The 23,106-nt window shown below is 36.5% G+C and overlaps 1 protein-coding gene across 1 annotated transcript in view; it reads left to right on the top strand.

Annotated features, from left to right (window-relative positions):
* Positions 1 to 23,106, top strand: part of AP-1gamma (adaptor protein complex 1, gamma subunit) — a 61,866-nt gene that overhangs the window by 19,733 nt on the left and 19,027 nt on the right. The window contains exons 4-10 of the mRNA XM_089096921.1: positions 20 to 96; positions 1,028 to 1,123; positions 5,373 to 5,552; positions 12,423 to 12,569; positions 14,223 to 14,441; positions 16,062 to 16,235; positions 20,263 to 20,474. Of these exons, the coding sequence (XP_088953047.1) occupies positions 20 to 96; positions 1,028 to 1,123; positions 5,373 to 5,552; positions 12,423 to 12,569; positions 14,223 to 14,441; positions 16,062 to 16,235; positions 20,263 to 20,474 (1,105 nt within the window). The remainder of the gene's footprint in view (positions 1 to 19; positions 97 to 1,027; positions 1,124 to 5,372; positions 5,553 to 12,422; positions 12,570 to 14,222; positions 14,442 to 16,061; positions 16,236 to 20,262; positions 20,475 to 23,106) is intronic.

The following is a 23,106-nucleotide window of genomic DNA, read 5'->3' as shown; positions in this document are numbered from 1 at the left end:
ATGAATTTTCTGATTTCAGGTGTTTTGATTACTGGCGTGACGCTCATCACTGAAATGTGTCGTAAAAGTCCAGACACTCTTGCCCACTTCAGAAAAGTAAGTGACACTGTCTGGAGGTGGCCAGCCTTTATATAACCCATAAGGCCCGTTCATTTGCACTAAGATCTTACATCTAAGATCTCACATCTTTCTTCAAAGATTTCCGTTCTTTTAACTCATCTTTGTTCTAAGATCTTACAGCTCACTGATATTAGCAAAAAGTGTGAAAGACGCCATCTTTCTGCCATATAGAACTTCGATGATATACTCATTATGGTTCTTAGACCGCTGATCAGAGCAGAATGATGAAAGAAGTTTTCAAAAGAACGCCATAAGATGTACGATCTTAGTGCTAAGATTTCACTTTTAAGCATTCTTCGTCAAAACATGTAAGATCTTAGCACAAAGATGGGTAAAAGAGCGGCCCTATAATTTATGTCTTGTTTATTGCAACGGTTGTCTCTTTTACTTGTTGGAATGACAACTTGAAAACAGAAAGTTGAGTTCCTGGAATGATATTGACGAATTTTGGGGATAAGTTTTATTTTTTAATTTTGTTATGCTCTTTTAATCGTTAATGTCGACGAAATAGTAAAACACTACCCGATTGAACTGAAAATTAACTAAATTGGCCGTAATACACACCATGTTGGTTGAAATTATACGGTAATTTCTAAGCTTACATAATTTTATAAAATGAGATTGTCTCGCAAGTGCGTATCTCAGACTTTTTTAATAAATCTTTTGTAAAATTAAAGATCGGTTTTATGGTTTCTACAAAAACCAAAATAGAAAAAGAAAAACCCGATTTGCAAAGTTACTATTGTACCGTCGTGATTTTTTTCGTAGCCTATTGATTTTGAACGATTTTCTTGTGAATTTTGTTTTTGTTACTTGTTATAAGGACGTTCCCAAACCATGCCTTGACCTCTGTATACATAAAATTTTTTTTACGATTAATTTGTTTTTTTTTCTTTCTTTTTTCTAGACAGTCCCTAATTTGGTCAGGATTCTTAAAAATCTTTTAATGGCTGGATATTCTCCAGAGCATGACGTGTCTGGAATTAGTGACCCCTTTTTACAGGTTTGCATATCTTATAGTTGCCTTTTTTGTGCATTTTAGGTTCCTTAAACATCCGAAGGCGAGAAGGGGGGGGGGGTTAGCAATAGGACCATATGCCCCTTTCAAGTCGCAAGACGGACAAATAAAATTGTTTAAGATCCCTTATTAATAAATACAGTGAAATGTCATCAGATTCTTTGGTTATTGTTTCTATCAGTACCCGTAGAAGTCTTTCTAAAGTAGTTGTAAACATTTTGGTAAATATTTAAGGCTGTAAGATTCTGTAAGGGAGGAAAGGTTTTATCATAGGCAGCGCAATATTTTTTTGTTTTTTTCTTTATTTTTTTCTTTTAGACCAGGACAATTCGTATCGAAAGAGTTGTCGTATAAACTTCGAAAAGGGCTCATTTGATTGGAATTGGAAGGGCTTGTGCCATTTTTAATAGCCGAAAGTGATTGGAAGACAACTAACACCCCTTCCATGCCCATTATTCACCGAAACACATCCAATCCAAATTTTGAAATAGACATTTTGTTCGACGTAGTTGAAAGATCCGGAAATTACGTATTTGGGGGTGACACCCCCCAGGGCCCTCAGGGCAAGGGTTGTAAGTTATGCCCTGGGGGCATACAAGATTTATATAGAGAGCGTTGTCGTAGAAACTTCAAAAAGGCTCATTTGATCGGAAATTTAAAGGACTAGTGCCCTTTTTAATAGTCGAAAGTGATTTGAGGGTAACTAACACCCCTTACACGCCCACCATTTCCCCAAACACATCCAATTAAAATTTTGAGATAACCATTTTGTTCGACGTAGCTGAAAGTACTGGAAATTAGATCTTTGAGTATGACAAACCCCCTACGCCCCTCAGCGCGAGGGCTGTAAGTTAGCCCCCCCACTTCTAGAACTCTTTTTCACCAAACGTATCTGATTGAAATAATGAGATAGCGATTTTTTTTCAAAATAGTCCCAAGAACATATAACAATGTCTCTAGGGAATAAACAATTCCCCAGCGCCCTGGGGATAGGGTTGTAAGTTATTTTATGAGGGCATATAAGGTTTTTATTGAGTGGGCGGTCGTATAAACATCAGATTGGGCTTATTTGGTTTGATATTGGAAGCTATAATGCCTTTTTTAAGAGTCAAAAGTGATTTGAGAGCAAACTGCCCCCCCCCCCTTCACGTTCAGCATTTGCCTGAACACCTCCAATCAAAATTTGAAGATAACAATTTTATTCATCGTAGTTGAAGGTTTCGAAAATTATTTCAGTGAGGAATACAAACTCCCCCCCCCCCTACAGCTCTCAGAGAAAGGGTTGTAATTTATGCCCTTGGGGCATATAAGGCGCTTATAAAAAGGGTGGTCTATATGTTTTGGAGGGGACTCATTGGATTGGTAATCATAAGTTCTAGTGCCCTTTTTAAGAGTCAAAGCGATCAAGGCGCAGCCCCCCCCCCCCCACACACACACACACAAACACGTCGTGTTTTCCTGAGATGTATCCAATATATGCTTTGAGACAGTCCTGTTATTCAAAATAATCCAAATATAATATGAAAAGGCTTTTGAGGTTGATACAAACCACCAGAGCCTGAGGATGAGGGTAGTAAATTATGTCCCTAAGGCATTTAAGGTTCTTATGGAAGGGATGGTTGCATAAGATGGCTCATCTTATGGAAGGTGGCTCATTTGGTTGAAATTGGAAGTTTTAGTTCCCTTTTAAGAGTAAACAGTGATGGAGGTCAAGTAGCACCCCCCCCCCACCCAACTACCCCTCTTTTCACCAAATGCATTTGGTTGAAACTGTGCGACGGCAATTTTGTTTAAAATACCTCGAAAAACGTATAACAATGCTTCCAGGTTTGTCACAACCCCCAGAACCCTGGGGCAAGGGCTTTAAGTTATGCCCTTGGGGCATATAAGTTTTTATGGAATGAATGGACGTAATTCAGATGTATCTCATTTGATTTTGAATTGGAAGTTATAGTGCTCTGTTTAAGAGTCAAAGTGATTTGAAAGAAACCTCCCCCACGCCCATCATATGAGCAAGTGTACAATGTTATTGTAACAGCTTATGCATTGGTCATAATTCTTTTCATAGTTATAACAAATATCTCTAGGGGTTCTAGGGTTATTTGGTAGGTCAGCCCCCACTGTTATGTATTTTGCCCATTATGCTGAAAAACTAAGTGTTGCTTCAAAATTAAATCAAAACACATTGTTTGTATGCTGGTTGCCAATAAGACATCTCAGAATATACCAATTACGACTGAGGGTATCAAGTTAAAATTTTCGGGGCTACTTCTATAACTACTTCTGCTCCTAAAATTTTACTAAATCAAAAAAGTGTAATTGTATCTAGTCTTTGAAAGAGCATAGATATGATTTTTTTGGCAATGGTATTAACTTTTATTTATCAGGTCAAATAGAGGATGTATATGACTAAATAAAACGCTACTATTTGTGTCATGATTTTCAAAAGAGTTTATTTTGTAATTTATTTCTCACATTAATTTCTGCCGTTTTGAGTTTGCCCTTTTATTGCCCTTTTAAGGGTGCTGAGAAGATCAAATGCCTGGACTGTCCGTCCCCTATCAAGGGTACTCTATTGCTCCTCCAAGTAGAAATGCTGTCTTTGCCTCTGATCCTGTGTCTATGTATTATTCGTATTATAACAGGTGCCGCAATTGTATGTGTAATATTGTATCATATATGTCAGGATCCCAAATGAGGTTTTAATGGCTGGATATTCTTCAGAACAAAACCTTTTAAGAATTAATGACTCTTTTTGCAGCTTTGCATATCTTGTGGTTACATTTATTTATGCAATGTAGTTTCATCTAACGTCCAAGGGAGGGGGCGAGGTAGCAATAGGAGAATATGCACGTTTCAAGTTGCAGGACCAACAAATGAATGTATTTAAGAACCTTTGGAATTTTTACAATATTTTTTTTTTGTAGGTGTTCCTATTAATCCCAGTAGGATTCTTTCCAAGAGGGAGTAACATTGCAAACCCTTTGTAAGAAGGGAAAGGTTTGATTTGAAAAAAAGGAATTTTTTTTAACGGCACAGAATGTTGCAGCTTTTTGTGTATTCCTGATATATAAGGAAGCGGGGTAGATCAAATGCCCTTAAAAGTTGATTTGCCCTCCTATGTAGCAGTAATAGCTCTGGTGGATATTCATCCTTTTATTTGTTTCGTAGTGGATAGAAGTTCAAGATTCTAAAGAAGAAGAAATATGAGATTGTGAACCTGGTTAATTAAACGAATACCAATTGCGCAAAAGACTGTTAAGAAAAAAAGTAATGCACAAAATTCGATTGAAGAGTGAAATTCAGATTACAGTTAGATTATTTAGTTTTAGAGAATAACAAAAAATAAGAAGAAAGAAGAAATAGCTTTCGGGACAAAAAAAATAATATATCAAAAGTCGGACACTTTCAAAAGGGCGTGTGTCAAGTAGAACAATTTTTTTGATTATAAAGATGAAAAGAATCTCCACATTTACAATAAAAATAGAAAGTATAATAAATCGATGCTTCACAATTAATGAGAGTAAAGTCTATATATAATGATTTTGAACCTATTGTTACCCAACAAATTCATTCATTCACGAAAAATATTGTGTATTTATAAAAAAAATTACCCATGTCTTTTGTAAATTGAATTTCGTGCCAATTTTTTGGCAAAGACCTACCATCTTTCTATTCTCGCGATGACCATTAAAATCACTCGCCAAGGTAACGAGAATCAGTATAGTTAGTGAGCGGAACGCACTCAATGTGACCATTCGTTCATTGTCTTTTTTTTTTTTACTCTGAACATTTTGAATCTGTAATTTGAAAATATTTTCTGTTCTTTGAAAGTAAAAGTAGAATATAATTTCAGAAGTTAAAATCAAAAGTTAAAATCTTATAGTAAAATAAAATTGAAATGTTTGTAGTTTAGTAAAGTCAACCCCATCTGAAGACAAGTCGAAACAAATTCAGAAATAAACTCAGTCACTGCAACAATTGGAGTTGACCCAGCAGTAACCGAGTCGGTCGTATCTTGCAGCCCGAACTGGAACTTGTTCTGGTACTTCATAAAAAAACTTGTTTAAAACTTGTCTGTATCTCATAGTGCTAAAATTCTTAGAAGATTCAAGCATTTTTTCGCTTTAACCTTATTTTGTCCACTTATTTATATTCACTTTAAGTTTATTTTTGTGTCTTTATATGCTCTTGTCTTTCATTTGTTCATGGTAACAACTTCGTTTTTATTTAGATAAAGGTTTTGAGGTTGCTGAGGGTGCTTGGGAAAAAAGATTCGGAAACATCAGAGGCAATGAATGATATTTTAGCTCAAGTGGCCACTAACACCGAGACAAGTAAAAATGTTGGTAATGCTATCTTATATGAAGCAGTTTTGTCTATCATGGACATTGAATCTGATAGCAGTTTAAGAGTAAGTATTTTAGTCACCGAATAGGCAGAAATCTTTTCAATTTAGTTCTTATTTTTCAATTTTTCTGGGTCATTTTATTATTCTCAGTAAGCTTTACCCGCTCCTCCCTGTAAGCTGATGTGTGTACTAAATAAGTCAATTAAATGAAAAAAACACCTGAAGAAGTTGAAGACAAAGAAAAAAAACACCTGAATAAGTTGACGAAAAAAAAACACCTGAAGAAGTTGAAGAAAAAAATACCTAAAGTTGAAGAAAAGAAACTAATGAAGTTGAAGAAAAAAAAAACCTGAAGAAAAAAAAAGTACGTTCAGCGTCCTCGATTCTTCGAATTATACCTGAGACCAGGGAGGGGTTTGGCCTGATACAGAAAAAAGATCTCTTTCCTAGATGTGGTTGCATTCTTTGCGACTTTCTTGTAAAGTAATTACTATGACAGGGTAGGGGTGTTTGCTTTCTTCTTTACATGAGTATCTGATAAATGGTGTTCAGAATATATGAATATCTGTTTTAGCCCTATTTTAACAAAGAATGTAACAAGTACGCGCAGGACGGGCTTCTCAGAGCGCTAACCCCTATTCACATACGGTATCAAGATCGTATCCAGGGGGGCTAGGGGTTTTGATCCCCCCCCCAAAAAATGTTTGATCGACTCGTAAAATCGTAACAAAAATAAATATAAACACATTTTTAATGCGTTTTTAAAGTCTTTCTTTGTACCCCCCCCCCCCGAAAAATTATCTTTTACCCCCTCCCCCCTCCTCGTCCAAAAAAATCCTGGATACGGCCCTGAAAACCTATAATGGGTCTATCCTCGAGTATTTCTGTCCTACGTATTTTAGGCCCCCAAACTCAGAACAAAGCTCATTTGACAGCCGAAGTAAAAGATGTTCAAAAATGTACTGCTAAAATAATACTGGAACCCTGTTATAGCAACTACGAATGTGCCCTTGAGTTTCCTAACTTTCACGCTTTGTTTGATTGAAGAGATGATCTAATAGTAAAATTTGAAAACGTGGATGCTCAAAAAATAAAATCAATAAAATTGTTATGAAGTTGTAATACTAAATAAGATTGAAAATAAAATTTGTATGCCAAGCCATCGATGAACAGATTATGTGAGAATAGGCTAGCTCAAACTTCTACGGCGAATATCTCTGGTAACCGATGATCCACAATTGTTAGTTTCGTTGAGTGAGATTTTCCAGTTTCAATAATTCAACAAGAACAAAAATTGAAACAAAACAAAAACTTTAAAAAACGCTAATATAGAAAAAATTCTGGGTTAAAAGTTGACCTAAACTATGGCCTTATTACTAAAAAATGTTTTTTTTTTTTAGCAAAAAAAAATACTTTGTCTGTCCAGCCCTTCGACATAATCGGAAATTAGGGGGGGGTCATTTGCTCCCCTAGATTCTCCCCCCCCCCCTCAAATTTTGAAAAACACCTCTATTGTGGATTTTCATTGAAAAATGCGGTTTTTGGTATTATATTTGTAAAAACAGGAAGTTTGACCCCCCCCCCCATAGATTTCGAAAAATAAATTGCCCCCCCCCCCTATATTTTCGCAAATTACCGCCGCTGTCCTTAGAGTAAGGGATACTAGGCCAAACCGCATAGGGTGCCATCAGGGAGTGGAGACATGCATGGTTAAATATATTTCCACGAATTGTCAAAATGCAAGTCAATATAAAGAGTCTAACCCATACTACGGCATCTCAGGCAAGCGAGGCATGGAAGGTTTCATTGGCGCCTTCTCCAAAAAATTGTCAAGCCAAAACTACGGCATCCCCGGCAAGCGATGCGTTGAAGGTTTCATCAGCGCCTTCTCCGAAAAATTGGCAAGCTGAGGTACTATTTCGGAAACATAGACAACCCCTCAGTGTAGGGTGCTGGAACGTCTGCTCAATGAAATGCCTAACGACCCAGTCGTTTATAGCGGGGGAAATGCTTCGTTAAAACGTAGACATAATGTGCGATTCAAAAAAACGAATCAAACCCATTTTGGAAGTCTCGGAGGATAGAACTGCTGAGGACGATGCTTTTTTCTCCTTCCTCAACTCTTTGTCCCTAGATGAGTCTGTGTATGGGGGAATGGACATTATTTTCAGCCCCCTATCAACGAGGTCTCTTTTAAAGTGGGAACCTATCTCACATAGAGTAGCAAGAGTGCGATTCAATGGCCACGTGTTCAACATATCAACTATTATAGTTGATACTCCAACAAGAGACGAGCTGGGGAGTGAAGCAGATCTTTTTCTACCAAGTTCTAACTTGTACGCTTGAGAAAGTACCAAAACGAAACCTCATCTTTATTGGAGGTGACTTTAACGCCAGAGTTGGGGGAAAAGTATCCAATGCTGAGTCTGCCATTGGGCACTTCGTTCTTGGAGCTAGATGTAGCAGGAAATCAAGACTTCTTCACTTTGTCATGACGAATGATCTAGTCACTACCAATTCCATAATCAAACACAATACCAGTAATAAAGCAACATGATATTTAAAAGACAGTTGAACAAAAAGCCAGATTGGTTACATCCTATGTCCCCCGTTGGGAAGCAATGGGTACAAATAGTAGATTGTACTTTCGAAGAGACACCGGCTATAGGCACGGGTCAAAGCATATTCAAGTCAGACTAGATGTAGATTTATGGATTGTAGCCCGCCGCAAAAGACAACCCCCATAAAGGTTTGATACCAGTCACGTCGTTGATCCTAATATATGACAGGCATTCTGCTTAGAGTTGTCTAGCCGCTCTTGAAGCTCTCCAAGTGCAAGCGAATGAAGAGCAAACTAAAAGTTTGCATGAAGAGAGGTCGGCCATACGCAATACAATCAACGAGGCTGAAGCTACGACAGGATATTACAACAGACTATCCAAAAAATGGATGTCAACACGCACAATTCAGTTGGCTGAGCAAAAGCAACAGATATCGGAACAGAAAAATCGTAGTTGTTCGAACGCTTGAGAAGAGAATATCACCAGTCGGTTAAGAATGATAAAAACCATTACTGGAAGGAAATCGATGAAGACATGGAAGCCGCGGCATCTAGATTTGACACCACGAAGATGTATCAGCTCCTAAAATCAATCAGGAGTAAATCACATAAGCCTACTAGTACATCTGTTGAAGATGAAAACAGCAAGTTGTTCTCGAATAATTCCGAAATAATTTATCGCTGGAAGGAGCACTTCGACAAACTACTTAATCAGCACGATTCTCCACAGCAATAGATGATAATCAGTGCTGCCATAATCCAAGTCGTAGCCCTGATGACCTGCAGGAACAAAACTCCCAGCAGTATTTACAATGACGTGAATGTGGCTCCCCCCACGTTAAAAAAAGCTCAACAAGCAATCAATTACTATAAAAGTAATAACGCTTCTGGACCTAATGACACTACAGCTGAACCATACAGGTAAGATGGGACAACACTTGTCAGCAGGATTCATAAACTAACTTGTCGTATATGGGAAGAAGATATGGTTTCACCGGATTGGGGAGACTCTTTCATCCTTCCAGTCTTCAAAAAAGGGCTAAAGACAAAATTCAGCAATTATCGCGCGATTTCTCTCATATGCATTGCTGCAAAAATATTTGCCATAGTCCTACATAATCGTTTTGTATCCAGCGCAACGCAAAGACAAGGCCCAATCAAGCGGGATTCCGCCCAGGCATGGGAACAATTGACCAACTATTCGTTTTAAGACTAACCCTTGAACACAGGGCAAAACACCAGAAACCAACAGTGTCTCTATTCATAGACTTTATTACAGCTTTTGATTCGGTTCTAATGGATGGAATCTAGAAGACCATGACAAAGGATGAAATAGCAGGCGAGATAGTCATACTTATCCAAGCATATTACCAGCATACGCAGGCCCCAATTTAGGTCGGTGCGAAGCTTTCCTCGATGTTCAAAATTGTTTTTGTTGTCCAGCAGGGATGTCTCCTATCTTATTTAATTTCGTGATCGACTGGATAATGACCAGAACAATGATGACTTTTTCAGGCGTTGAAATAAATCCCAATTTTGTGATCACCGATCTGGACTACGCCGACGATATTTGCTTGTTAGCTGAATCTCGTCCAGAAGCCCAATCTATGCTATCCAAGGTGGCTGAAGAATCCTCTCTGGTCGGCCTGAAATTAAGCTCCCTGAAGACAAACGTCATGGCGTCCGGTATATCATCTCAAGACTCCCCAATTCTACTAGTACAGTCGCCCATAGACGAGATACATGAATTTCAGTACCAAGGCTCTCTGGTAGACCCAATAGGAGGATGCACATCAGAAATAAAGTCGGGAATTGCTTCAGCACCTGGAGTCTTCACCCAGCTAAATCACTCTCTATGGAACCAAAAAAAATGTTCGTCTGAAGACAAGAATAAGGATTTACCAGGCCCTTGTTCGATGTGTCTTACTATACGGCTGTGAGACATGGACTATGATAGCATCCGACATTCAAGCCCTCGACGTATTTGACCATTCATGTTTAAGGAGAATCATTGGCACTAAACTCCGTGATCGTGTCAGCAATGTCGAACTCCACAAAATCTGCTATCAGCGTTCTGATTTGGCCACTATAATTAAACAAAAAAGACTCCGATGGTTCGGCCATACACTTCGCCGCCCACACCACACCTTTGTCAATAAAGCCCTGAGATGTACACCTCTTTCGAGATGGAAAAAGTGACATGGGGGACAAAAGAAAACGTGGCTCGCCTGTATCAAGCCTGACCTAGACCCAATCGGTGGCTTCAAGAAGTATGGACGAAGTAGGGAAAAGTCCTGGCTCGATTTGATTGAGCCGCTCGCAAACGACCGAGACTATTGGCTTACTACAATGACGAAGCTACTGGACGCCAGGGAGAGTGGAGATGCTTGAGTCCTGCTACAACTACAAAGTACAAGTAAAGTACATTGTTATCGAGTAAGAGACACATAGTAGTCTCTTAGTTGATTTACTACTAGAATTAACTAATTACTCTCTGTTATCAGTTACCTATTTTTGTGCTATCAATTACATAATTGTATGCATATGCATAAAATTATTGATTTTCTTTACTGGTTTTGGCTTTTCTATTTTTAACTTTTGGTTTTTAATTTGGCCAATAGGGCTCCAAAGTTTTAATTATGAAGTTCACAACTTCGGCGTGTTTATTAAATAAGGAGTGGAGCCAATCACAGAACAGGTCCAATTTGGTATTTTAAATCACCCAGAAATTTCCCATAAATACTTTTAAGGCACTTGTTATAAGTTTGTTTAGTGATGAAGAAAAACAATGTCTTGACATAGGATGATAAGGCTACTCTATGAAACAGGTAGCTTGAATCAGAAAGCCTTTTTGTGCGGAACCTAGTTTTGAAAAATGGTAAAGAAATATTCTTAGAGGCTATTTTTCAGCAACGAATTCCAAATTTCAAGCTGAAGTTTGCAATTTAAATTCTCTGGATCTCTGTAAAATAACATTACAAGAAAGGTATAGGACTTAGAAATAGACTATATCAAGCTTCTTCATATCAATATTGTTCTTATATCCATTTTCCATAAATACTTTTAAGGCACTTGTTATTTAACTTTATTTAATGATGAAGAAAAACAATGTCTTGACATAGAATGATAACCCCTACTCTAAGAAACAGGTAGCTTGAATCAGAAAGCCTTTTTGTGAGGAACCTAGTTTTGAAAAATGATAAAAAAGTATTCTTAGAGGCTATTTTTCAGCAACCAATTGCAAATTTCAAGCTGAAGTTTGCAATTTAAATTCTCTGGATCTCTGTAAAATAACATTACAAGAAAGGTATAGAACCTAGAAATAGACTATTTCAAGCTTCTTTTGTTGAAAGCTTTTACCAAGCTTTCAACACCCATTCCACATAAATGCCAAGGACAGTGAAAATTAAACCTGACTGTTTGAATCGGTTAAGTGAAAACCTGCGCAACCATATATGCCTAAAAAAATAAGAAAAACCGGGAACCGGGAATTGTAGTTTTGGATAGTAGCAGGCGCCATATTTGAAAATAAAAAAAGAGTGAGCGAAACATTAGCAAGTTTTAGAAAAATGAGACAAGAAAAAAAGGTATTGCTTTGGTGCTGTTATGAAGGCAAACAAAATGGAATCTATGCTCATTTTTTTCCTGAATAAGTTTTAAATAAACAATCTGTTGCTGTATGACTATGTTTCATGATGTTTATTCCTTTTCGTCCTTAAGTTTGTTTGAATGGCAATTATACAAGGTTGCCGTTAAATTTGCTTGGATATGTGTTAGGGAGAAGTCTGTAATTTTGTTTTGTATAGCACAAGATGTTCTTTTTTGTTTGTTTGGTGCAAAACAAGAAGATTCCTAAAAATGAATTATATCTTGTTTATTATTTATGCGCAATTATTTTTAATATATTTAGCCCTATTCCAATTCGATGTTAATGCTGATCTCTGACTTTTTGCCAAAAAGGAAATTGTTTTTTTTTTAACCAATAAACTGGGCCACTCTAGCCAAGCGGATGGCACGCTGGAAGTGTAATCTTATGTCCCTTGGGACGAGGGATTAAGTCCTGGTGTAGTAATTCCTTTGACATGGGGGTAGAGTCAGTGGTGTGACTCTGCTGCCAATAATGTAATGGCTTAGCCGCCATTGCACGCAGCGGGTGAAAGTCGTGATTTTTTTTACTTTAGAACAATAAACTTTTAGTTGTGACGATAAAGAAATTAAATAGTTGTATGTCATTATTGAACTTGAACGTAGATATTTTCCCAATGAACTAGTTAATTTAAAACAATTCGCGGGAATTCTTGCCCTCGACACTGGCGACATTCTGGGACCGAATTCCGCTTTGCTCTACTGTATTTAAAACTTTTCTTTCTTAGGTTCTTGGAGTCAATATACTTGGTCGATTTCTAATCAACAGTGACAAGAATATTCGCTATATCGCCCTGAACACTTTGCTTCAAACTGTATATATTGACTATACAGCCGTAATGAGACACAGACAAACGATCGTCGACTGTTTGAAGGTTAGTTACTCTTTTTTTATCGCTCATTTATTTCAAACCGATTATATTGACTATACAGCTATAATGGGATATAGACAAACAATCTTTGACTGTTTGAAGGATAGGTACTCTTTTTTGTTGCTCATTTGCTTCAAACTCTTTATATTGACTATATTTACTTGCTTATTTTTGGCTGAAGCCAGACCTTGAAGTGTCGTATCTGGAAAAAATGGATCTTGGAATCGTGTTCGACGGCCACTTTGATCTGTTGGTTGCGGATGCCCTGGTGATCTTCACCAAATCTCTGTCCCATCTCTGAGCAAGCTTCCGGAAGGCTCCCCATGGTTGTAAGCTCTCTTCGAATTGTTGCCAAAGGTTCTTTTGCTGTCCTCCTGCTTGTCGTTTCCAGAAGAGTGCTGGCTTGTAAATGAGAATTACTCGATATTAGTCGAATGTCAAGGTTAATGGGATTAAGTGAAACTAACTTAACTAGAAAGGATAATTAAATAAAGTTTTCTTTAAATAAAACTATGCCACGCTTCCCTGTAATATTCCATCTTCTCCGTTCTTTCATGTCTGGTCTAAAACATAGATTAACTATTTGTTTAACCAATTGTTGATACCAATGTCTTTTATAACTAATAACAACTCACTGCAACACCAGGCAGTCTGTGCCCAACGCAACTGCGCATGCTCCTCTTGCATCCCAGTCTATTCAAAGCTTAACTTTCTATCCTGTTTCATGAACCTCTCATTTCATGAATACAAGCAACAAGTAGAAACAACGGGGAATTCCTTCTTGAAATAGTGGAACATTAACTCTACAGTCCCGGTTGAATTTCCCTGAAGTAAGGATGCTAGGACTGTTTTTAAAAAGATTTTAGTTTTAATGGTCCTATTTTAATGGGAGTTTTATATTTTCATTTGTTTTTTGCTGAGGACGGCCCTTGGGGTTGAAATATTCATTTAGGGTTAAGGTTCCGCTGTCTTAAGAAAAAATTCCCCAATGTTTCTACTTGATGTTTGTATTTATGATGGAAAAGCAGTGTGGTCTTTGTCGTTATTTAGCTCCAATTTCCTTTGACTCCTTTCTTACGGTCTAACAAATCGATTTTTATATTTGTTGATAAATTGTTATTTGTTAACAGTTGGAAATCAAAAGAAAAAAAAATAATTAAAAAGAAGTAAAAAATTGTAATAAATTTTAACTAATAAAAATGAAGCCGATTAAATAAAAGAAACTCGACTAATTTTATAAATGTTTTATACGGAATGTTGTCATGTGATATCCAATTTTTTCTTCCTTTTATTTCGTAACTTGTCGTAGCAGAGTAACTGCCTATTTCTACATTGAGGACTGTGAAGAATCGATTCGTCGAAAGGGTTAAGAGTGGATTATTTGTCATAGATCACTCAGATATCAGAACTTATAAATTACAATTTAATTTAAGTTTTTTTTATAAATTTACGTTAGTTTAATTATTAATAATTTTAATTTACATATATATTAACTAAAAGTAGAGAGTTGAATACAATTTTAACTAAACTGAACTAAGCCCATTACTTAAAAGAACTAGTTTAAAAACATTGTGCCCGGGATGTTTTCCTATGATATCCCATAGTCTCTTTTCTTTTTATAGCCGGTGTAAGTAACTGTTTATTTTTTACACATAGGATCCAGATGTGACGATTCGTCGAAGAGCTTTAGAGTTGAGTTTCTTATTGATAAATCAGTCGAATATCAAAATCATGACCAAAGAGCTACTTAGTTTCTTGGAAACCGCTGATCCCGAATTTCAGTCTCAGTGCTCTTCTAACATGGTCTTGGCTGTTGAAAAGTATGCTCCAACTCCTAGATGGCATTTCGAAGTTCTTCTGAAAGTCTTGTTGGCTGTAAGTTACTACTCTGTTTTGAATTCTAAGAACTTTCAAGCTTTTGTGTTGGAACGCAATATAGTGGCGCGGAATTCGGAAGGAGAGGGGGGGGGGGACTTTTGACCTTCTTAGATTTTGTAGAACACCTTTTTCGGAAAAGTATATTTATCTTTTTAAATGGCTTTCTCCCCTCTAGCATTTGGATAGATTAGTTGACGATTTTCATAGCAGCGAAGTTGCCGCTATCATATGTTTTAGGTACGTTTGGTTGATACTGCCCAATTTTTATCTTCATCTTCATTAACAGTTAATTAGTTAATTTATTTTTCGGAAGCATTCTTGCCCCTTCCTTCATTATAGGTTTGTAAATTGTTGCAAGTAAGATAATGGACAAGAAAAGCCATAGACACATCCAAAATTAAACACATTTTGATAAATTGGGTATGCAATTAAACTGAAAGGGAATATAAAAAAAAGGTCTGTTTTTGCAAGTTCCTCTTCTAAACTAGCATAGGTAACTGTTCAGTTTATCTCCCTTTGTGGACTAAATACTAAAACAGTTTAATTTTTGATCTACTAAATTCGTAAAATCTTGACTTGATTTTCAAAGTCATTGCAGTTTAACCCCAATCCCCCAATGCCTGGATATGGCCCTAGACTTGATACAAAAGCTTACCAATTCTGTTGTTTCGTAATATTTTTGTACTTATTTCTCATTAAGAGTTGGTTGATGGTATCGATCTGAAAAAGAAACACCAACAATAAAGGATTGGTTTCAGAGGCAGGGGATGGGGAGGGGGGTCCACACCTAGTACGAAAATGCTTTGTAGAATTTTGACTATGCATAATCATATATTAAAATTTTGAGCCTCCTTGAGCCACCTAGTCAGAAATCATGGATGACACGACGATCAATAAGATTTTACTCTTTTTATTGCTGCTTATTTATATTTGCAGCTATTAAATAGGTATTCTAACTCTAATTTATATCAAATACGCACATATAAAGAGGGGGGAGGGAGGAATAGCGGGGCATCCTAGTATTTTCCAGACATGAGGAAGTGCCATTTGTGCATGCTTAATCTGATAGGAAGTTTTTCAGGAGGTGAGGGGTTGTTTTGATAACTTTACAATTAAAACGATTAGAAAATATGGGAAATTTAAGATGTAATAAGAAAAAAGTGCACAAAGCACGAGATTTCGGGTAGGGTGTAGAGGGGGTGCTTCCAAAACCTTAGCCCGACTCACTTGCCTGGCTGGCTTGTTGAGAATCGAAAACTTAATGTTATCATATTTTTTGAATCAAAACAAACAGTGCAGTTTTATAACTTTTGGGATTCGGGAAGAAAACATCCAATTTTGATTTGGGCATCATTTCCGCTTACATTTTCTCTCATCTATCATGCAAGGAAAAAAAAAGGTCTTGGATATCTATATTTGCCTACAGGTCTCTAAAGCCAAAATCAAACCTTCTACCTGGTCTCATCCTAGACACCCATGGGACTCAGGCATTGTACCATACACCCCCCCCCCGTCCTTTTTCCTCCACATATGGTCTTGCTGGATTAGGTCATGGATGTCATAATAAAGCGTAGAGTTTTTGTTATTTCAGTTTTATCATGCTTTATTTGTATTTAGGCTGGAAACTATGTACGGGACGATGTTATTGCTGGTGTGTTGCAGCTTGTTTCTGAAGCAGTCTCGCTACAGGGTTTTTGTGTTGGTCAACTGTGGAATGCAGTTAGATCAGAGACACCCAGTGACAGTAGTCTTGTATCGAAGCCAATCAGCGAAAAACAGCCTTTAGCTCAGGTAAGTATGTCTTTGTTGATTTCAGAATGCTTCCAGTGTTTGAACTCTGAAGCCCGATAGGGCTTGATATCAGGGCTGGGGGGGGGGGGGGCTTACGTCTTTTGCTGTTTGTATGAGGGTGGTTGAGTTGTTTTAGGTACCGAAATTTATGCAGAGAGAAAACGTGACTACTTATCTCTACTTCTAGCGTCCGTCCTTTGTTCAAATATCTGTTTTATTTTTGTTCAAGGGGGTAGAGAGAGGGGCTGTTGAGCCACAGTCGCAGTCAGAGGCCTGTCTGAGGTAGAAATCGTGATCTAATTATCAAATCTTGGCTCTCATTGACTGTCTTATTGTAAATTATATTTTTGCTGGTAGCGTCTTTCTATTGTCGAATATTTCTGTTAGATTGTCAGTATGCGTCGAAAAATTGAAATTTTGCTGGCATGGAAGTTTGAATTTTGAAAATATGATGCATAAGTGGCGGTTTGTTTAGGAAAGAAAAGCTTCTATACGTCCGTAACAACTAGAGCGGACGTTGAAGATGCAAAGCACGTTAATGGTTTGATTGATTTGACCTTAATATAATTTTGAATCAACAATAATTTGTTAGCGTCTCTTTTTCTTATAGCCTCGATCAAGATATACACATATTGTCTTCTGTTTGTCATGATCCCTCACGTAAGGATTTGGTAATTGACATTGAAATGATGAATCGTCCTTCATCCATAAATCTCCAAAAACATCATAGTAACCTCTAACAATCCTCTAAAAGATACTAGTACTCTCCAAAATATCCTACTACCCTCTAAAACATTCTACCACCCTCTAGAAACCTCCTAATACCCCAGAAACTCTATAAAACCCTCTAACACATACTTGCACTTCTTAAACTTTTTGGCATGCTGACCAATGGTCTGTGTAGCGGAGGTATCGATCTCTGGATTTTCTGCCTTCGCTCGAAATTTTGTGTTTTTAATGCTTATAAAAGGCTATAGCAATTATAGCAATTCCTAAGTATTAAAAACAAAAGATAGAGCAATTCCCTTCTAAATGAACCCTTGAATATCTCTATGATATTTCGGTGCCCTACTAGTGGCGACGGAAAAAAGGAAGCAAGAATTAAAAAAAGACACATCATTGCTTCCCATGTGACAAAGTGATTTCCTTCTTTGACAAGATGGGGGACTTTAAGTCTCATAAGTGTAGTGTTTTGTTATGATGTTTCCGATTGTACAGCTTTCATTTCGGTCCGATGCTATTTTTTTCTACGGTTTTTTCCCATAAAATTGTTTTCGCAACGAACTTTTATCATTAAGATTAATCGAAATAATAGTTGCCATTCTTGAACCAGGTTCAATAACGATTTTTCTTCACTTGACCGGTTTTTTTTTCTCAAAATGAGTTTTTAGATTTTTGGTTACCATGAACTAGGGTTAGTTCTTTACTTGGTTGCCCGTAAGGGGGCAACAATGATTATAATCTAACCATTTTAACCTTTCTTTAATTGTTGCCCTAGAGAGTACGGAAGAACCCATATTTCGTAAAGCTTATTGTTCGATAAACGAATAATGTTCGATAATTCGAAAGCTTATAGTCGTTCAAACGAATATCCTCTATCCTCTTAAAGCTATCTTTTTGAAATATGAAACACATTTTTGATTCAGATTCAAATTAACAATAGTTTGTTATTAAGCCATGTCTTCATTGTGGCATTTTCAGGCCAAATTGCCCGTGTTTTTTTAATTTTTTCTGGTTCAATTACTCCTGGCTCTATTACTGGCTCTACACTCCAGCTCTATTGGTGATTTTCAGGTGCTTAGTTCTAGCTCAAACAGGCATATTTGAAGTTGTTTTTTTTTCTTCGGAAAAAGTCAAATACGGCGAACAAAAGGCTGTTTAAGCTTGGCCGGCTTCGCTTGAAAAGGCATTAATGAAGACATGCCTTTATAAAATCAAATTTTCCAGGATTTCTAAAAAGACTTTGAAAGCCCTCAAACATAACGTCAAGTCGAAAGTCAAATAACGCCAAATTGTCGAATTGTCTTTATTGGAAACCTTTGATCAGTGGTTTGCAGGCCCCCTTCTTGAAAACCAATGAAGTTGCATTTTTGCATGAGTGGCACTGCTGTGTCTGATTGATTTTTATTTCTCTTTTTTTATCCTTGGCTCTAGCAGGCTACTGGACAGTCGTAGAGCTGCAACTTAAATGCTTGTATGAAAACTAATGATGGTATTCACGTGCTTTTGTAAATTAGCGCTGATCGTGTCACGGTGAAGTGCCGTTTTTGGGCCATACATTATGCACTATGCGAACAAACACACATGCAGTTTTGGTTAGTATTCTCGGTTGAATCAAGGCGTGAAACAATATTCTTGCTTGGCTTTGGTAGTGTGGCTTTGAAAAGTCCTGCTGAAAAAGTAGGAGATACTCATGAGAGTGGCAATTCGAGTTTGTGTCCTAGAAACGAACTTCTGACCCCATCTATTATTATCCAACATTACCGTAAATTTAAAAAAAAGATGGTAATCCAGGACCCAGAATTCGAACTTATCGACAAACTACAAGGCCGATGCAAGGACCTTAGAAGTCAAGAAGCGTCGTTAATCCATTACAGTTTCATTTTCTTTTATTTCTTATCTTATTTTGCTTTAGATCAGGCAGAAGATAAATAGCCCTATTTGTCAAAAGGGCGGACATCATAAGTATATTTTTGTACATTCCTTAAAAATTAGCCATTGTTCTCCAGATTAACATAGCCACAAATATCTTATTATACACTATTGGTTTAAGAATAAATGAATATTCCTGCTTTTTGAAAACTCCAGCTCCAAGACATTTAATAAATTAAAAAAATTAGTTCATTAGATTTAGTTCTTTTTTTTCTAATTCTTCTGGATAGTGCTATGCTGTAAATTTGTCAATGGTACTTTTCGTTCTTAATTTCTATTATGTCATGGCACATTACATGGCGCATCGCGTATTATGTTATGGCACCTTTTTTTCAGTTTTCAAGTTGTTTGGTGCGAATAAGTTTCCAACTTGTGACCTAAGTATACTTATTAGCATGTTAAAAAAATTGTTTCTCTAATTTTGAAACATGCTGGATAACTAGAAACATTTGATTTTCTTTTCAGCAGATAACAAGAGCTCTGTCCTAAGATCACAACTTGATCTTTTTAGTTAATTAGCGACCATATTTTTTCTTATATTAGTTTTATTTGCTTAATTTTATTAATTTCAAGTTTATTAATTTTATTAATGATGCATATTCAAAAAATAAAATTGCAATAACATTTTTATTCATTTGCTCAGAATTCATGAATACATGGCTTTGATTTGCAATTAACACTTAATCCCTCTTAAACTATCTAAGATCAGGGGATATGAGTCAGGGTAAAATAGTCGCATACTGAAGTACCCAATCACCCTGCCACGATTGACCCCTGTTGACTTGGACACTTTGCATATTGCCCTACGGAGGGGGGGGGATTAGAGCATACATTTGCTCCTTTTTAGATGACCAAGAGTATGCAAACAGTGAAAATTATGGACACAAATACTTGCATAATAACATTCGCGTATATATTTAATGGCTTTTATCCAAGCCATTTTAAGCAGTTGAATAGTTCCAATGTTGGATGAAAGTACTGGATTTTTATTCCTTATAAAGAAAACAAACGAATTTCATACTTTTATTTTGATGGGCTTTATTAAAAATGAAAATTATATAATTACAATTTTTATAATAAAATAAACGAAATTTTGTCGTGAAGGTTACTGCTGAGATTTTACGTTGACAGAAATTTTATCCTTTTTTGTACATCAAGTGATAAGTAATTTGCACTTAAGTATTTTTTTTTAATTACGTATAAAAGCAAGTAAAACAAGTATAAGTGTAAGTCTTTTGTAGGGAATGGGTTTTGACTTTGGGCAGTCATATACCCATTCACGGGTAGTTGGTTGCACTATCCACTTTCCCCTCTTTCTTTCTTCCCAATTTTTATTTAAGAGAATTCTAGCTACAATAATTGTATTGAATTTTAGGTTGCAATGTGGTGCATAGGAGAATACGGAGAATTCCTTTTAGCTGGTAAAACTGTTTGTGATGAGGAAGATGAAGTGGTTGTTGCAACTGAATCAGATATCTTGCAGTTTTTGGAATCGGTATTAACATCTAACCAATCAAGCATAGTCACTAAGGAATATGCCATCATGGCACTAGGAAAACTTACCACTAAGTTTACTAGTGGCCTTGAGTGAGTAGAATTTGTATTTCCTTTAAGGGAACTGAGTTGAGATAAAAAGCTCAGTACTTGTGGAAATGATGAACATGTTTAGGGAGGTTTTGAGGCTGATGACTCTGTTAATGGCCTGTTTTTGGAATCCCTGTTGAAATTGCCTTGTCTTGCATAGAAGAGTGCATAGTTTTCTTTAGCCGGTAAAACTGTTTATGATGAAGAAGATGAAGTGATTGTTGCAACTGAATCAGGTATCTTGTAGTTCTAGAACTGATAGGTATTAATAGATAAAACTTTTAACTTGCAACAAACAGCTCAGGACTTTTCGAGGGTTGCTCATTAAAGGACTGACGGTGGTAGGTATTGAGGTTAAGTAATTTGTTGTTGGCCTGTTTTTCTATCATGGTATTAAGGAAACTTTCCACTAAGTTTGCTTGTGGTCTTGCGTAAGTAGAAATTGTCCTTTAAAGGTAATTATTGTTGAAAGTTGTTAGTTGAAACTGGCAGCTTATTACTTATCGCTGGTTGACTTGTTGAAGAACTTTAGGTGGGAGGTATTAAGGGTAATGGCCTGTTTTTGAAAGTCCTGTTGAACATTCCACGTGTTACACAGGAGAATATGGAGAATTTCTTTTAGCTAAAAAAACCGTGTTTTTGATGAAGGGATTTTCGCAACTGAATCAGATATGTTGTAGTTCTTCGAATCTGAAGCTAATTGTAGTTGAAACTAGTAAGTTAAAACTAACAGCTCAGTACCTGTCAAACATGTGATTGTTGAAGATCTTGTTTTGGGAGGTAATGGGGCTGATTACTCTGTTGATGGCCACTTTTTGAAAGCCCTTTTGAAGTTGCTCTTGACATTGTTGTCAATTCAGTTGATGACATTGACACGAGGGTAATTACGATAGAAAACCATGTAAAGACCCGAAGAACTTGCGGCAAAAATCCTAAGTTTTTGAAAGAATTAAAAGATTAGTTTAACTACGATTAAGATTTTCGAAGCCATGGTAAAGACAGTGGTCAAGGGTGGCTGTGAAATGTAGGTACTTGGAAAGGCTGAGATAGATGCTCTTGATGTTTCCCAGAGGAGGTATTCATTTGAATGACCGCCAAATAATGCTGGGAAATTCGGCTCCCCCTCCATGGAAAATTCCCTTCCCCTGAGACATAGTTATTAGACTTTCAACTACGCTGAACAAAATGGCTATCTCAAAATTTTTGATCAGATGACTATGTAGAAAAAGGAGCCTGGAAGGGGGCTAGCTGCCCTCCAATATTTTTGGTGACTTAAAAAGGGCACTGGAACTTTTGATTTCCGATCAAATGAGCCTTCTCATGATTTTCTAAGATCACTGGTTCGATATGGTCACCCAAGGGGAAAAAATACACCGGGGAAATAAACACTTATCCTTGATCTTTCTTCTGGCAAAATTCCACATTTTTGTACATAAGAGCTTGAAACCTCTACGGTTTCAAGCTCTCTGGTATGCTGAATCTGATGAAGTGATTTTCATTAAGATAACTTGATGTTCTGGGGGTGTTTTCCCCCTTTTTAAAAAATTGGACTAATTTTCTCAGGCTCGTAACTTTTACCATTAAATTTGATGAATTTTATATATTTTGGATAAGCAAATTCGATTCTTTTGATGTATCTATTGTTATCAAAACTCTGATTCTTAGAATTTCGGCTACTATTGAGCCGCATCGCTCCTTACTTTCAGTTCGTTACCATGAACTGTTTTATTGCCTTTGTACATGTACCTTATGCTTGTAACATGTTTGTACCTTGCATTCAGGTATTACGTTCCTTTTTTCCTAATAAACCCTGATTTTTAAGATTTTCCCATAATCTAAGCATAAAATCATGACTAAAGTATTATGAGGTAAAGTATATTGTAAAGGTAACTATTTGAAGTAATTCAATAAAACTTTGAAGATATTTTTAGGATTTAATATTCGAGCTGTTTTCTCAGGGTTTTATTTACCAGGCCCTACTTATCTCATTAAAATACAAAACAAATTTTGTCCCAAAATCGATTTCTTACCAGTTTTTCTATGGTATGAGCAGAAATAGAGTCAAATAATCTTCCGAGCTTAAAACTACCACAAATCACTATCAATAAGTAAATGAAACTCAAAACGAGCATAAATTACAATAAATAGCCGAGTCAAACTCAAAAACGAGCAAAAATTAACATGAGTAGGGCTGATAGCCTCCATGCCTTCTCAAGATCAGAACTTAATTTGCGCTTTACTGAAAAAACAATGACCGTGGATTGTCAGTTTAATTAACATATACTGATGTTTATTCCTTAAAGTGTTGATAATTTCTAATTTTTGAAAGTGAAAACATTTAAAACGTATTTTGTTTTCATTTGCTTATTGATAGTGATTTGAGGTAGTTTTGTGCTTGGAAGATTATTTGACTCTATTTTTGCTCATTTTTAAAGTAGTGGAGCTCTTTACTCTTCTTTGAAAAATTTGTTTTGTGGAAAAAGTTTTTAAATTAATTTCTGTTCGCTTCTTATTTACATAGTCTTTTTTATATTTTTAATTATTTATATCTTTTCAGTATTTTTCTATAAGAATCTATAGTTTGGGTTGGGAATAGTATATTGGAGAGACTTTTCAACAATTTTTAATCGTGACA

Source organism: Artemia sp. Qi Xiang Cuo, chromosome 11 (assembly GCF_049724085.1).
Source record: "Artemia sp. Qi Xiang Cuo chromosome 11, ASM4972408v1, whole genome shotgun sequence".
Taxonomy (NCBI): domain Eukaryota; kingdom Metazoa; phylum Arthropoda; class Branchiopoda; order Anostraca; family Artemiidae; genus Artemia; species Artemia sp. Qi Xiang Cuo.
Note: the sequence above shows the minus strand (reverse complement) of the source record. Positions and strands in the feature narration are given on the sequence as shown.